The 15,730-nt window shown below is 47.2% G+C and overlaps 1 protein-coding gene across 12 annotated transcripts in view; it reads right to left on the bottom strand.

The window, feature by feature from the left end:
* The window catches only part of MCPH1 (microcephalin 1), a 238,398-nt gene that overhangs the window by 204,511 nt on the left and 18,157 nt on the right, over positions 1 to 15,730 (bottom strand). For 10 of the 12 annotated variants that reach the window (XM_006050680.4, XM_044938950.2, XM_044938943.1 and 7 more), the window contains exons 4-8: positions 11,238 to 11,325; positions 8,227 to 8,341; positions 7,116 to 7,259; positions 3,943 to 4,032; positions 1,040 to 2,188 (exon numbers count right to left, since the gene is read on the bottom strand). In XM_006050680.4, coding sequence (XP_006050742.3) covers positions 1,040 to 2,188; positions 3,943 to 4,032; positions 7,116 to 7,259; positions 8,227 to 8,341; positions 11,238 to 11,325 — 1,586 coding nt within the window. Of the gene's footprint in view, positions 1 to 1,039; positions 2,189 to 3,942; positions 4,033 to 7,115; positions 7,260 to 8,226; positions 8,342 to 11,237; positions 11,326 to 13,433; positions 13,489 to 15,730 lie in introns of all 12 variants that reach the window. The other 2 variants (XM_044938952.1, XM_044938955.1) reach the window with 2 other exon arrangements.

A 15,730-nucleotide genomic window follows, 5' to 3' on the forward strand; every position in this document is an offset into this window, starting at 1 on the left:
CTATTTCCCATGAAGTGATGAGACCAGATGCCATAATCTTAGTTTTCTGAATGTTAGGCTTTAAGCCAACTTTTTCACTCTCCTCTTTCATCAAGGGGTTTTTTAGTTCCTCTTCACTTTCTGCCATAAGGGTGGTGTCATCTACATATCTGAGGTTATTGATATTTCTCCCGTTCTATTGTTGTTACTTTTGCTATAATGACATAGTCTGCTGCTGCTAAGTCACTTCAGTCGTGTCCGACTCTTAGCGACAACAAGGACTGCAGCCTACCAGGCTCCTCTGTCCATGGGATTTTCCAGGCAAGAGTACTGGAGTGGGGTGCCATTGCCTTCTCCGACATAGTCTGCTACCATGGTTTTAATTACAGATAGGAATAAATCTATTTAAATTATATATGCTTAAAGCAAATAAAAGTCTAAAAAGGTCTATTACAATGAACTACTTGCTTAAAGTATTAAATATTTCTCTACAGCTAACACCAGGTAGTTTTTTCAAAAATATTGATAACTTACTTTCATTTATGTTTTTATGTCTTTTCTTGACAAAATGCATGATTTACACTGCTATAATTTCCCTTCTAAAATAAACAGCCTCACTGTTATAAACAGATGCACGATTTACACTGCCTTAATTTCCCTTTTAAAGTAAACAGCCTCCCTGTTATAAACAGATCATTTTACAAGCTCTCCACTAGTGTGCGTCTTTGCTCAGTGATGCTGCAGTGAGAGGCTACAGTGAAACCAGGACAAACACCCTCTCAAGGCCATTCTTCACAAAAGATAGCACCTATAGGACTTAGAGAAATCTATTCATAACAGGCTTAAGCAAGGAACCTAGAAACTCCATAGGGCAGTAAGCTGTCTACTCCTCAAGAATAAAGAATTTACCATTGTAAATATCAAACATACATTCTTCAAAGTTTTTTTAAAAAGGGAAAAAAAGAAATATTTTGCTTATGAAAAAGCTGTGTTACGTGTGGCAGCTGGACGTCCTGCTGCCCATTCTGAGTGGAGAGACCTGTGAAAGGGGCTCACATACTTCCACTGCTGCCGTGGGCTGGGGCCCCCCTCGCCCCCGCAGGTCTGTCCTCAGCACAGCCACCTGCAGCGCTCGGTTTACCCTCACTGTGCGCTGCAGCGGACTCCGTCGTTTCAGGAGGAGCGCCTTCTTTCTGTGTGCTCTGGGGGTCAGTCCATTCTTCCGTCTCCTCCCTGCTTCCTTTCAGAGGGCTGCGGTCTCCCCGTGGTCCCTTCTGGGGGATGAGTTGGCTGGGAGTTTGCGGAGCGTCACCCCCAGCTGGGCGGACATCGCCCCCACCCTGGGCCTCGGCCCAAGAACAGGGGCCCAGGGTCCTGTCAGCAGCAGACGTGCCCCCCAAGGTCCCGCTGCCCAGCTCCGCATCTGCCCCGGAGAGCGCAGGCTTCGCCGTGGAGCAGGTGCTGACGGCGGGCCTGGGGCTTCTGCCAATGAGGGAGAGGTCAGCCCTGTCCAGGAGGCTGGTCCTCTCGGTCTTGGAAAGGCTCCTCTGGCAGTGGAGCGCAGGGGGTCTGGAGGGCAGCTGCTCCGCGAGAAGCCCCTCCGAGACCCTCTCCTTGAGATTATCAGGAGAAAAGTAATCATCGTATGAGAACTCCTCGAGGGCCAGACTCTTGACAGCGGGCCTCCGCACAGACCGCAGGCTGCTCTCCGCCTTCCACAGCCGCAGTCGGGGAGCAGGGCGCTGCCCGAGGGACCGCCTCCTCTTCCGTCTCTCCTCCAAGCCTGGACAAGAGTTCTCCGGTGCCTTTTTTCTCTTGGCTGAGGAGCCCATGTGTTGTGCACAGCCTCTGGGACGGCCTTTTGTAGCAGAGGACACAGGAGACAAACGCCTCTTCCCGTCAGACGACCCCTGGGCCACTGGCTGCGATGGCTTCGAGATGGGGGTGACAACCCCACCCGCAGCCCCACTCTGCTGGGGGGTCTCTGCCTTGGGAGGACTGCTGGTGGATCTGCGAGGAGTCAAGAGATCCAGGGGACAGGGAGCTGCTAAGGGGCCAACGCTGCCTGTCTGCAACACCGGCGACGCAGCACACACATCACTTCCCCTTTCAGTGATGAACTCGCACAGTTTCCTCTCCTGAGTCCCACTTGCAGAGCCTCCACAGAAATCGTCAGCAGACACGGGAAGACCACCAGCAAAAGAGTCATCTGGAAAACATTAATGAAGAATTCACTTTTTAAGGGTTTAAATTAGTACAGAAGTACTTGTCAGTACAACAATACAACGATGCTCCCTGAGTGCAGCTCCTGGTGCAGAAGGGTCCTCCTCCCATCCTGTCAGGATGCCTTCCTGCCGGCATTCTCAAGCAGGAATGCCAGGCTCCCCACACTTCAGACAGGACGGGGTCAGGAGGCGGGAACGTGCTCTGGACATCCACCCGCTGGGTGCCTGGCTCCAGGAAGAGCACCCACAGCCAGTCATGGACCCTCGAGGAAGCCAGGACTCTAGATGGGAGGCCGCCGCGTCCAAGCTCCAGTGCGATGGACTCCACATCTGAGGCGACAGCAGGGTCTTAACCCAGCCACAGCATTAACGCTCTACTTAGAGGCAAAGAATGGAGATAGCCCCCAGGGAACAGGGGGAATCCCAGCAGGTGGATGGTGCTGTGTGTCCTGAAGTCCACAGCTGGAAACGCAGCACACATTTAGTTCTATTAATAGCAGCTGAATAAGCTCAGCTCACTTTTCAAAAGGCTGACAAGCAGCGTGACATGGCCTAGGAGTATAGATTCTGAAGCAGATGGCCTTGGTCGAAGCCTGGGTCAGCCAGATGGCAGGCCCTCGCACGAGCTGTCTGCCTTCACCATGGCCTGGTGTTCTCACTGGCCGAATGGGGACAACAGTGTCCACAGCACAGGGCTAACAGGAGAATCGGATGAGACAGAAACACGTGAGCAATCCCACAAGGAAACAAGGAAATTCCGTTTACAGTAGTCACTCGTTTCCAACTGACATGAAATAATGTGCATCAGGCATGAAGTAAAAAAGATGGGGATAATTCAAGACACATGGGCAAATAATTTTGACACAAAGAGATTAAAGACTAAACCACGCACAAAACGAAGCCTCTGTTTAACCCTAGTATCTTGGTTGTGCTTTGTTATTGTCACTGTGGTGGCTTTCAGAAGACAGTCCGCAGCAGTTTACAACTTTTGAATATATTCCTGCCAGGGAGCACTGCTATTTACATGGCCCTAACGGGGGCTGGTGACATGGTTTTAAGAAATGGAATATGACCAGAAAGACAACACCCATGAAAAATGATCATTTAGAGTGAAATAAGGACTTCCACATTTACAAAACCACGTCCATAATACAAAACTCTAATTTTACCAATTCTTTCCAACACTGCTTCTAATTAGAAAGCCTCTTTGTTTTTTATCTCCTGTAGTTTTTGTGATCTATACCTACTTCCTGACTTGTTCATACGTTCATTACACACTGTGTGAACCAACTCTCTCTTGGCTCTGTTGGTTCTCAGTACCGTAAGCTCACTGCATAGTTTAAACCACTGTATGCTTTAAACACACTACTTAAAGCTCACTGTATAGTTTAAACCACTGTATGGTTTAAATACAGTACTTTAAGCTCACTGTATAGTTTAAATTGCATGCAGATTGGTTCACGTACAATTTTTTTTTTAAATGAGCAGTTGATTCTGTACCAAGAAAGCAAGTATCTAGGAGAAAAAGCAGGGGAACCAAAAGCATGCTTATAAATCATATAATTTCTCATGGCTTAATTTTAGTACAGCATCTATTTTTTGTAAATTACGACACTTAATTTCAGGGTGAAATTCACAAATTCTAGTTTTTAAATTGTTTTTCTCATTAGAAAAACGTTCAAACAGGAAAATCATATTACCAATCTTAAATATATCACAGAAAAGAAAATAATTTTACCTGAACACAAAGTATCATGTGAAAGGTTCAAAGATGCTTCACGCAGAAGGTTCACAGTGTTATCATCAGACTGTTCAATCATCTGGGAGGCTGAAAACACAATCACAACTCCTCATTAACACAGCTCTGAGCTCTGGGAGCAGATGAGGCCGACAGCAGGCCCACTTGTTCCGCTCTTGTACGACACACACAACTTACTCCTGGTACTTCCCATTCTAGACTTCAGCAGCACAATGAGCACACAAACTACGTCTTACTCAAGTCTACTGCTGATAATAGTCATTAAAATATAGTTTATACAAGTCATTCCATTAAAAAAAGGCATGAACCCCTAGGGTAATAAAATTTGGAAGGGATCTGGCGAGATGGCCACCTTGAACCTAAGCAGAAGCTCAACAGAGGCAAAGAGGGCGTTTCAGTCAGTCTCACTGCTCCATGGTCAAGGCCTTTTTTCACAATAATCACAGACAGCTGCCTCTGTGAGCAAAGCAGTGGTTCTCAACCAGGGGTTGCCTGGGCGCCCAGCAGACACCGCTAGACATCACGGGTTGGGTGGGGTGAACCGTGAGCGTGTTGCGGGCGTCTAGCAGGCAGAAGCCAGGGATATTGCTGAGCGTTCTGTCAGGCACAGGACTCTGCAGCAGCAAAGAAAGACCCAGCCCCAAATGTGCAGCGTGCAGAGGCTGACAAAGCCTGGAGGTTTCATAGGGGACTTTCAGGTGACCAGTGACTTAACAAGCAAGACCATGGGTGTTATTTTCAAAGGCCATGCAGATCAGAAACAAAATTGATACCTTGGTCACACAGACAAAGACTTTTTGTTGAGGAGACTATAAAGGATACTTTTCTGAGAAAACAATTATAAAATGAGAATAAACCAAGATAAGGAAGGTAAGCACAGAGACAAAATTTTCAGTTGTTTTAAACTGTGCTGGAGGCAGTTATGCAGCACAATTAACACTGCAAAGCAATGGAGTAAAGTCTAAGGCAAATTACTCCACATACACATAAAGGCAAATACACAATTACTTGCTGAACCCATTTGGATATTCCCCTGGGACATTGGTAGTGTCCTACCTCAACAACCATTCCCATCTTCCTCTTACAACAGAACCAAATTTAATTAGTGTAAATACACATCCCAGTTAAGACTACACGTCAGTCTTGTCTGCCAGGCCCTGCAGACAACTTGGTTTTGTTTCCTACTTCCTAGGCTAAAACTACTGCGTTTCCTTAGCTATGTCATCCTGAATACCACTGGCCATTCTAAACTTAACTGGAAGATTAAATTAGACGTATGAAAACAAACACACAGACCTGTACTGTATTTTCTGCTTATCTAGAGTGCCTTTTTGCCTCTGCAGCTCTTGAGCCATAAACGGTTGCACTTAACTTGCAACCAGGAATGGCCACAGGACTGCGTCTGGCCAGCGGAACCCAGCAGTGGCAGCGGACAGAACCTGGTGGGGCTGCTCACAGGGAACTGGCCCCGAGGAAGGCAGGGCAGGAAGATGGGGCCCAGGCTCTTCAGAACACCCAGAACACAGACCTGCCTCCTCTTTTGTCAGGACAAAGAAACGCAACATGTTTATCTGTTATTGGCAGCCACAACTAACCTTAAAACCTTAACTGCCCTCTGCAATATGATATACAAACACAGATTCAGGACAGATGAAATAACTAACCTTAAACTGCAAGAGTAATAGAAGAAAATGTAACAGCTACAACAACTTTAAAACCTTGTGCAGGAGGAGTTCTACACATCACAGGAATCCTGAAGGCCAGAAGGAAAAGACAAACAGGTTTGTCTACCTTAAACATAACGTATCTGTTTCTTACAAGTCACCACATGTTAAATGATAAACAGCAGAGTCTGTGCATGTTATTCAACAGTCTATTTGCTGAGTGCCTCCTACTTAAGTACAAGTGCTCACACAAGAAGCTGGGAGAGAATCCTTGTAACACGTAATTAGCTCTTACAAATCAGAAAGAAAATAATACGTAATAGGCAGTTGTACAAAGATTCAGAGATAATGTCCAGAGCATAACATTTAAATGCAGTCAGTGGTATGAAGACTTTCAACCTCACTAGCAAACTCACTGGCGACCTCAGAAGCTAATTAAACAGAGAATGCAATGTTTCCATCTCAGATTGAGAGAGATGTGAAGACTAATGCCATCCAGTTTACCAAGGGTGAGACACTGAAGTTCTCATAAACGACTGGCAAAGGGTGAAATGGCACAAACTTTCTGAAGGGCAATCTGACAATATCTACCAAAACCTTTTAAGTCTGCCTTCGTGACTTAATATTATTGAAAATACATGAAATACACAGAAATGTATTCATGTAGAAGCATGTCCACTAGCATGTGGGCTATGAGAGCAAACGGTAGGGAGCAAGCTGGATGGCCAAAAAGGAAAATGACCACATACCATGCAGCTAAAAAAAAACAAACAAAAAACTGCAGCACTATCTCTAAAAAGAAAAACTAGAAAAATAGACAATGAAACATCTTAAAAAAAAAAGAGAGAGATATTCTACATCAAGATACTTCTAAATGAAAAAAGGTTTAAAGTAAGAGGTATGCCACAATCTAATTTAGGTAAAGAAAAATTACACCACTGCAAAGAAAAATACAGAAACCTAATCTTTTTCATGACTACATGGATGACCCACTGAAAAAGACCTGGAGAAACACAAAGCTCAGGTTGCCCAGGGGCAGAGGAGAATTAGGTGGGAATCAAGACGGAGGTTTATTACAAACAATACACTGGTCACTGTTTTATGAAAACATGCTTGTGTATTACTTAAAAAGTTAAGATAAAAGAAATAAAAGTAAAAGGTAAACTGAAGCATTAAACACTTAATCTAAAGCAAACTTCAGAAGAGGGGAACGATTAATTTTTTAAGAAAGAAAATTCCCAAATTTATTAAATAGCAAAGGTATACAACAAATAGGATTTTAAACCTGGAGAATACTAAAAACCCACTATATTCTTAAAAAATCAGAATAAAGCAAAAGATTTTCTGGAAGAAAGTATCAACAAAGTCTGCTCTGAAACAGTTAGAATCAAGAAACATCAGCTAAAATAATTATGTAAAAGAAAAAGCCCTTTCCACGATTGATTCACCTATTTCACAATTCTCCCTGTGTCAAGTGCCAACACTTACAGGTGGGGGAAAGGTTTTCCCGTTTCTCCTTCATCTCCTGCAGCCTCTTCTTCATTGCACTGTGGTGGCCCCTGTAGACTTTACCTGTCGGACTGTACACCAATGAGCCGTTAGACTCAAATGAGAGAACAGGAACGTTGGTACCTGAAAATAAATATCCGGTTTTAAGTTAAAAAATGCCTTCCTTCTTCAACAATGTTATTCCTTTAAGGACACCCTTGTCCCCCTTCCGCAGGTTTCCCCTTCCCTTCTGGCAGACACACAGAGACCCATGGGTGAACTTGGCGGCAAGAAGGGAGCTTGAGGGACCCCCGGGCCCTGCAGGGACGGGCTCGACATGAGCCACGCCGCGGGGAGGGGCGTGGCCTGGAGCACAGGAGGCGGCCGCAGGCACTGGGGAGAGAGACTTGATTTGTTGGGGAAAGGAAGGACTGAGCTGAGGACAAGGGATTCAGCCAGTTTTCTGCGTTATCGGGCATCGTGCGCAGGCTCAACACCTAGAGGAATGAACACTTTCTATTTCTATGCTAAGCATTATAGTTTAACAAAACTGCTTATCTGTATCAGTGATGTGTCAAGATTGGTCTGAAACAATGAATTGAGAGACCAGTGAAAAAAGTAAAAAAGAGAAATACTAAGAACACATGAAGTACTTCAAAGTCTGATATGATCTTTGAAAGTATTTTTCTAAATCATTACAAGAATGTATCATCTAACATCTGACTACTCTGGATAACAAAATAAAAACACCAAGTCCTGGGTAAAAATACAGACAGACAGACAGATACACACACACACACACACACACACACACACACACACACACAACTAAGAAATAAAAATGGATTCATTCCAATAGAGTTAATCAAAGACCACATCTTTAATAATCATCCCTGGGGGAAAAATAGTTCCATTAATCTGGTGAACGGTCAGTTCAACAGTGTGGCCCAATGATGACTGTGGTCAGGTTTCCTGCAGTGACTTGTGTCTCTAACCTGTGAGGCTAAAACTGTATCCCTCAGCCACGTGCCTCAGGATGCAGGAGTCCGCCAGCAAACGAGGCCACAAGCACAGACACGAGCACCAAGGACATCCTGGTCTCTCAGCTTACCCAGAGAGGTTTTCTGCTGTTGCAGCTCTTTAGCCATTTTCTCAAATTTCCTTTGCAGTCTTTTATCGTTTTCTGGTGTTCTGGGAATAAAATCTTTGGGCTGCATACACTTGCGCTGCACAAGAAGAACATAAAAATTAACACCGCACTGCAATTGCGCAAGACAGGAAAAGAAACCTTTCACACACACTGCTGTTACCTTTTGTAATATCAATAATAAAACCTTCTTAGAGAGGTACTTCTTGCACTATATGTGAATTTGTAGTATTTATTCTTTCTACAACTGTGAGAACATGAACAGAATTTTAAGACTGAATAAAGCACTACATGGGCCTTTTCAGGTGGCTCAGTAGTACAGAATCTGCCTGTCAAAGCAGGAGACTTGGGTTCCATCCCTGGGTTGGGAAGATCCCCTGGAGGAGGAAATGGCAATCCACTCCAGTATTCTTGCCTGGGAAGTCCCATGGACAGAGAAGCATCGCTGGCTACAGTCCCTAGGGTCGCAAAGAGTCGGACATGAGTGAGCAGCTGAGCACCTAGGCAAAGAGCTATATGCTAAATAGCTACATTTTCTGAGGCATTTTCAGGGTCTTTGCATCGTTTCCACGAGAATTCTTAAAATTAGTCTCTTTTTCCTAACTTTTGCTTCTTTTAGTTATCCACTCCCACTGCCCCCCACCCCAAAAAAAATCATGACATGGTAAAATGACACAAAAGGAATTATTTTATAACTACCAAAGAAGAGAACCATTATTTAATCTTGTCTTACTGTCGTTAAGTCAAACTCCATCCGGCCAGTAACTACACACCCGAAATGCAACAAACGAGGAAGCCCGGGGCTCATATCCAAGGAGGTCACTTCTCAGCCCAATGTGCTCATGTGAATCCCAGTCTAATCCTTCTTGTCCCAATCTACAGGAAGAACTTCTTAGCATTCAAGGCTGGTGCTACACTGTGCTCTCAATTGGCACCCTGCTCAATTCCTTAATAACTCACTCATTCATCATTTAATAAAAAGGTTACTATGTCAGACACTGGTCTTAAAACAAAGAAAGATTCTTGCCATCAAGGAGCTTATTCTCTGAAGGAATGACAGAAAATATACATAACAAATGAATCAAATAGCATGAGTGTCAGGCCTGCACTGTTTCTGACAAAGTACCCGCGTAGAATCCAGGTCCTGACCAGCAGTCGGCTTTGTGACTCTGGGCCCCTGGCGGTGGAAGCGGCCAGCACCGCGCTTTCCAGGGTCGCAGCGACAATGTGGGCAGGTGACCAGCAGAACGTAGAGACGCCAGGTGCCGCAGGTCTGGAAGCACTGTCACCCACGAGGGGCCCTGTGCTTCCGTGAGACCAACTGCCCCTAGCTTTACAGTACGTTAGAAGGGCTAAGTGCTGCAAGAAGGAAAAAGGCAGGGGAGGGTCAGGACGCTGGACAGTGGGAAGGACCCGCCTCTGTAAACAGGAGTCAGAGGGCTGTTCCCTGAGGTGCCCCCACGGGACTCAGAGAACCTGCTGCGGGCGGATGAGGGAAGCGTATTCAGACAGAGGAACAGACGGTGCGATAGCTCTAACAAGTGCACCCAGTGAGTGTGAAGCACAGCGAGCAGGAGGCTCACGCCGGCAGCAGGGAGGGAGCTTAGCAGAGCCTCCCCAGAGGCCATAACAGGCCTGGAGTCAGACTCAAGCTGCATCTGCCCTTGGGAGGGGGAGCAAAGGGAATGCCTTTAGGGACGAATAAATCCTTAAGTGGCAAAGGGTGTGAGCAGACATTATTAATGCTTCAGATTAGGAAAGATTTAACAGATGAGTAATATTCAGCACAGGTCAGCGTCACAAAATAAGCACCCTTGTACACTATTGGCGGAACTGTGTAAGTCCACTTCTAGATATTACACTTGGAGAAATAAACTCACCCAGGTTACATGAACCATATAATTAGTAAAAATCATCAATGATCTAAGGGTGCCTGAACCCAAGAGATGTTCATGCTATTTAACACAAAGCAGAAGACAGTGGAGCCACATACACACGCTGACATGAGAACACACGGTCTAAGCGAGGAAGAAAAAGTAACCCACCAAGCAGTACATCTAATGTAGTAGAGCTTGGCTCACAGAAAACCTATGCGCGCGCACACACGTGTGAAACACACATGTACCAAAGATCATACAACCTACAAGAACCCAAATCAAACTGAAAACTATTTTTTGAGGAAAGGGAAATTAGGAGAAATCTGCCTGATCTGAGTTTACTCAATGAATGTAATGAAAATGTGCTTTTATTGCCAATGTTTAATATAAACACTTGTTTTTATTTATTTTATTTATTTTTTAAACAATTCTTTTTAAAACAGCAGACACAGCTACTGCGGGTCTACCACAGAGTCACTACCGTCCAACGCGATCTGGACAGACACTGAAGTTTTCAGCCCTGCGTGAGCGTGTTCCAGGTTGTCTGAGAAGAAATGTGAAAGAGATACAGGATTTACCGTTTTCAGAAACCGTGGGGATATCCATGGGAATGTCTCCCCTAGTCTACAGGAAATGTATAGCCCTCCTCTGCCTGACTCAGTTTGGAGTCTGCTAATCTCTCCAACAGGGATTCTCACATGACAACAAACTGACATTTCACAGTCAACGGTTCACTCTCAGATGCAGAAATCAATTAAAACTTTTAAATGATAAAGTGAAACAGATCAAGTGTATTTCACTACAGACACAACTGAATCCTGAAGTCATTACCAGAGCACCTGTGCGGGTGCTGGTCTCTGGGCAACTGTCAGTTCTCCTATAGCCAAACAGTCTCTTCTATTTCTTACAAACTCCATCAAAGCACTCCTGGGATGAAATATCTATAACCCATTAAACAATGCTGTGTGAGAAGAACATTATCACCAACAGCAATTCTTAAAGACAATGCAAATACATTTCAGAAAGTTTTTATTTTCTAGGAATAAAAAATGAATAAACCTGTAACTGCCATGGTCCACACTAAAGTCACATACTTACTTTTTTTTTAAGCAGGCTTGGTAGGTGTTGGTTAGTGTTGGCTGCAGGGAACAGCGACTCATCAATGTGCACTCCAGCTACCCTGCATCTGCGGAAGATGGGGGTAATGAGCATGTTCCTGTGAGAGTCACACAACATTAAATCTGCACACGTGTCAGTCAGCAGTGGGAGAAGCCCTGCACGGGCCATTGTGACACAATCCTTTAAAATAAGTGCATTTGTTACTGAACACAAAAGGCTATACAAATTCAACTTGCCAAAACCTTCTCTAACATGGTGTTTAAGAATGGAAGTGAGAAAGCAGCTACAGGAAGTGCAATTTTTATGCAACAAGTTTAGACTTGCAACAACACTTCAAAAAGATCAGTGCCTGGCACTCATAAAGGCAGAAACACATGCCATTAAACGCATAATTTAAGAGTAGACAGGCCATAAAATGAATAACCTAGAGCTGGAAGGTCCTACAGAAACAGGCTAGAAAGCTTGCCTTTCCTTCAAAACCGCATCCCCCTCCTGTATGTCTGTCAAGGCATCGCTGCCACCTGGTGCCCCAGGTCTGGGCCCTGGCCACCCTGGCAGAGCGGCCACCCCGGTCCCGGCCACCCCCGGGCCGAGCAGCCACCCCGGTCCCAGCGGCCACATTGGTCCCAGCGCCCACCCTGGTCCTGGCCACCCCAGTCCCAGCGGCCTGCTCCCTCAACTCGTCCAGCGTCCCATCTGCCACTCCTCCTGCGTCACCCCCTCACCCCTCGCCTGCAGAGGGGATCCCCCCACCACTACCTACTTCTGATCATTCATCTGCTCAAATCTAAACAACTACAACGATTTTCCAAACGATTTCCTTCCCTATGGTTTCTCCTCTCCTGGTTTTATGTAATACTGAAATTTTAATCTTAAAACATTTTATCCATCTTTCCATATTCCAGATCAAACACCTTCTATCACTCTTGTGTTTACATAATTATGTCACCGATCTGCTAAGTCTTTTTAAAATAAGGCCACAATCAACTCCGACTGTAGTTCACAAGACTATTACTCTGTTCAATATTAATATGCAAATAACAGCTGAAAATAGAATACAGTGGAATAAAAAAAATGAGGCAAATGTATCCATGGCTATACAGAAAGGTCTCTAAAATAAGGATGAAAAGGCAATTTTAAGAGTGTGTGTTTGTGTATGGTATTATACAGTTAAGCATTTCTCACTTGAAAAAATTTTGAGGGGTGACACACCAAACTGACAATTTGTTGTAGTCACTAAGCTGTGTCCGACTCTTCTGTGACCTCATGGACTGTAGCCTCCCAGGCTCCTCTGTCCATGGGGTTCTCCAGGCAAGAATACTGGAGTGGGTGGCATTCCCTTCTCCAGGGGATCTTCCCAACTCAGAGATCGAACCTGCATCTCCTGCACTGGCAGGCAGATTCTTTACCACTGAGCCACCAGGTAGAGCCCTCACCAGTTACAAATCTCGAAGTGTGACTTGAGGGCAAAACTGTTTCCATAAGAACGCCTCCTGCCTTGCCATTTCTGCTCCTCACCTTCACAAGCACACAACACATAAAGCTAACCAGCTTTACGTCCTGCCCACATCAGGTGTAGACGCAGACAGGCAAAGGACCTAGGAAGGTGCCAGTTTTACCTCCAGCACAGCTCACCAGCTCCACCTGCTCAGGAGGAATGTCACCCATTTCCCACTGTTACAGGCAACAAAATAGACAAAAACAGGTGGCAGGGAAGCACCCAAAGAGAAGACGTGATGAGACCTGGGATCATCCTATTGACATGAACAGGCGGTAAGGTCAGGACCAGAGTGCCGTGTGGCTCAGCCAGGCCTGAGAGCCTCCTCCAGCCGGTAGGGAGCAGCGCCTTTCCTCCTACTCAACAACCAAGGAAACTGAGGCTCACAGGAAACCATTGGCAGAGTTCACAAAACCACAAATCTCCTCCCCTGTCAGCAGCCCGGGAGGCTCGCTCCAGCGGGCAGAGGTGCGCCTGACCCCAGAGTTGTCCCCACGAGGCAGGACGGAGCCCGCTGTAGACACACTGCCTCAAGGCGCTGGGGGTGAGCCCGGATCCGCCAGCGACGCAAGCACCCCCTGCGCGCACGTGCTGCGGAACACACTGGTGCCTCTACATCAAAACCACGTTCATCAGGCGCTCAAGCACAGTCTACTGCGTAAACAGAAAACACTCACCAGCTGGATTTCTGCTTTTCTTCAGCAAAGGACAACAATGACACCAACTCCCCACCTAGTGATTAAGAAGAGAAGTGTTGGCTGCAGCTGCCCTCGGAGCCCTGGGATCGGCCCAGGTCCCCCAACAAGTCCTGCTCCGGACCCAGCGAGGCCAGCCGGACCACAGCACGGCCCCAATAGTTGCTGGGGACCCCCACGCCCCGCACCCTCACAACTAGTCGGCAAGTCATAATGCACAAGGACCTGAATCCCTGCACAGAAGGGCTGGGTGCTGAGGGGGGACCACAAGCAGGTCCTGAGGCAAGGACGGGGCGGAGCGTCTCCAGACTGCAAGCGCAGTCCTGATAGAGGGACTCGGCTCCCGCCCCCACCAGCGACTCAGGGAGGGGGCATGGGGCAGCACGTGGAGTGAGCCTCGACCACCAGCCCCAGTGGGGGTGTGGCCAGTCTGGGGCAGCACCGTGCCTGTGGCTGGGTCTGCAGTCCAGGCTACTTTCCAGGAGTGATCAGAGAGCCAGGGTTTGAACACGGACGAAAGGAAAGAGAAGTTTTCTAACTGTGTCTGAGGGAGGGGTACTCAAGGGAAACACCACCAGTGACAGAGGAGTGCCCAGAGGCCGGCTTGGTGGTCCGGCATCCCGCGCTGTGCCTGCGCGTGCGCACCTAGCAGCAAAGGCCTTCTCCCGTGAGCTCTACACTCCAGATGCACCCAGGCCAGCCCGCCAGCCAGCTCTGGCCTTCTCCTGGGAGGCAGCCCTTTATTATGGTCACTCCTGCTCACTGATCTTCAGACTAGAGGATGTGTGTGCCTGGGAGACATGAAAACTTTTTAAACAGTAAGCAGACAGGGAGAGTTTGATGCAGTAAACTGCAATCCCTGCCTTCCATCAGCTCCTGCTGCAGCCCGACCTCAGGCCTACAACCCCTGAGGCTCTGCCTCTCTCCGCTGCTCCCCCTCACCCTGCCAGGCCATGCTGATCCCCTGGACTCCCCACCAGAAGCCCCGACACCCCACCCCTCATCCCAGGGCCTTTGAAATTGCCCTTAAAAGGCTGACCGACTCCAACCGAACTGCATCAGGGCATACACTGGAGAAAAAAAGCTTCTGGCACAACAAAAGGAGGGACAATGGACCCACAAGTCCGATGACTCTCCTCCTTAATTTAGTGAATCCTAGGACACCCCACTCCAGTACTCTTGCCTGGAAAATCCATGGACGGAGGAGCCTGGTAGGCTGCAGTCCATGGGGTCGCTAATCTTGTCGGACACGACGGAGCGACTTCACTTTCACTTTTTACTTTCAGGCATTGGAGAAGGAAAGGGCAACCCACTCCAGTATTCCTGTCTGGAGAATCCCAGGGACACAGGAGCCTAATGGACTGCCGCCTATGAGGTCACATAGAGTCGGACACGACTGAAGAGACTTAGCAGCAGCAGCAGGACACCTGCCTGGGCCCATCACACATATTTCTGTCAAGAGCGAATCTTTAAATGAGGTGCTCTGGCCAGGGCTTAGACACACTGCAGAGAGGGGAGGGGACCACCCTGCCTTTTCAGTCCCCCAAATGCAGCAGCGAGGACTGAGGGGGACCCAGGATAGCAAAGCAAGTGTGACTATGGAGTGGCCTTGCCCCCCACACGTGAAATGACAAAACTGCTGAGCAATCTCGATGCCCACGTAGGAGGTGTCATGAGCTGGCAGGAAAGGCATCTTTGGGCTGGAAGGGCAGGTCCCCATGGGAACTTACTGACGGACATACACAGATGCTATGGAAATAAACACATGGCACGGATACACATCCGTATCACTAACTCTGCCCCGAGAAGGTGCAGGAGCAGCAGCCCGTGGCGATGAGCATGCCCAACTCCCCTCAGATTTTAGGTCCAAATACTATTTTCCATTAAAAGGAACCAGGGCTCCTTGGAGAAAAGGCTGAATCCGGGGCTGGGAAAGAGAAAGTACAAGCGGAGCCTGAACTAAACTGTGCCAGAAGAAAACAGAAGTGTCCAGAGAATGACAGAGAAATGATAAGTGAAGACAAGTCACCGTGAACGGGCTACCACTGGCCATTGGGGGACAATTCAAACCTTAAAAGGTACGCTGCAAGGAATGAGATATGATCCTCTGGATAGAGTACACACACAGACACAGTGGGAGGAGGGACAGTTATTTGCACAGTTGGAAAGTACTTCCCTCAAAAGCCGAGTGGGTGAACCTGCCCCAGGGGAGTGGCCTGGGAGGCGCCGCCGCCACAGAGAGGACCTGTCAGCACCCCCAAGCTGACCCTCAGACCCCA

Source organism: Bubalus bubalis, chromosome 1, assembly GCF_019923935.1.
Source record: "Bubalus bubalis isolate 160015118507 breed Murrah chromosome 1, NDDB_SH_1, whole genome shotgun sequence".
NCBI classification, from domain to species: Eukaryota; Metazoa; Chordata; class Mammalia; order Artiodactyla; family Bovidae; genus Bubalus; species Bubalus bubalis.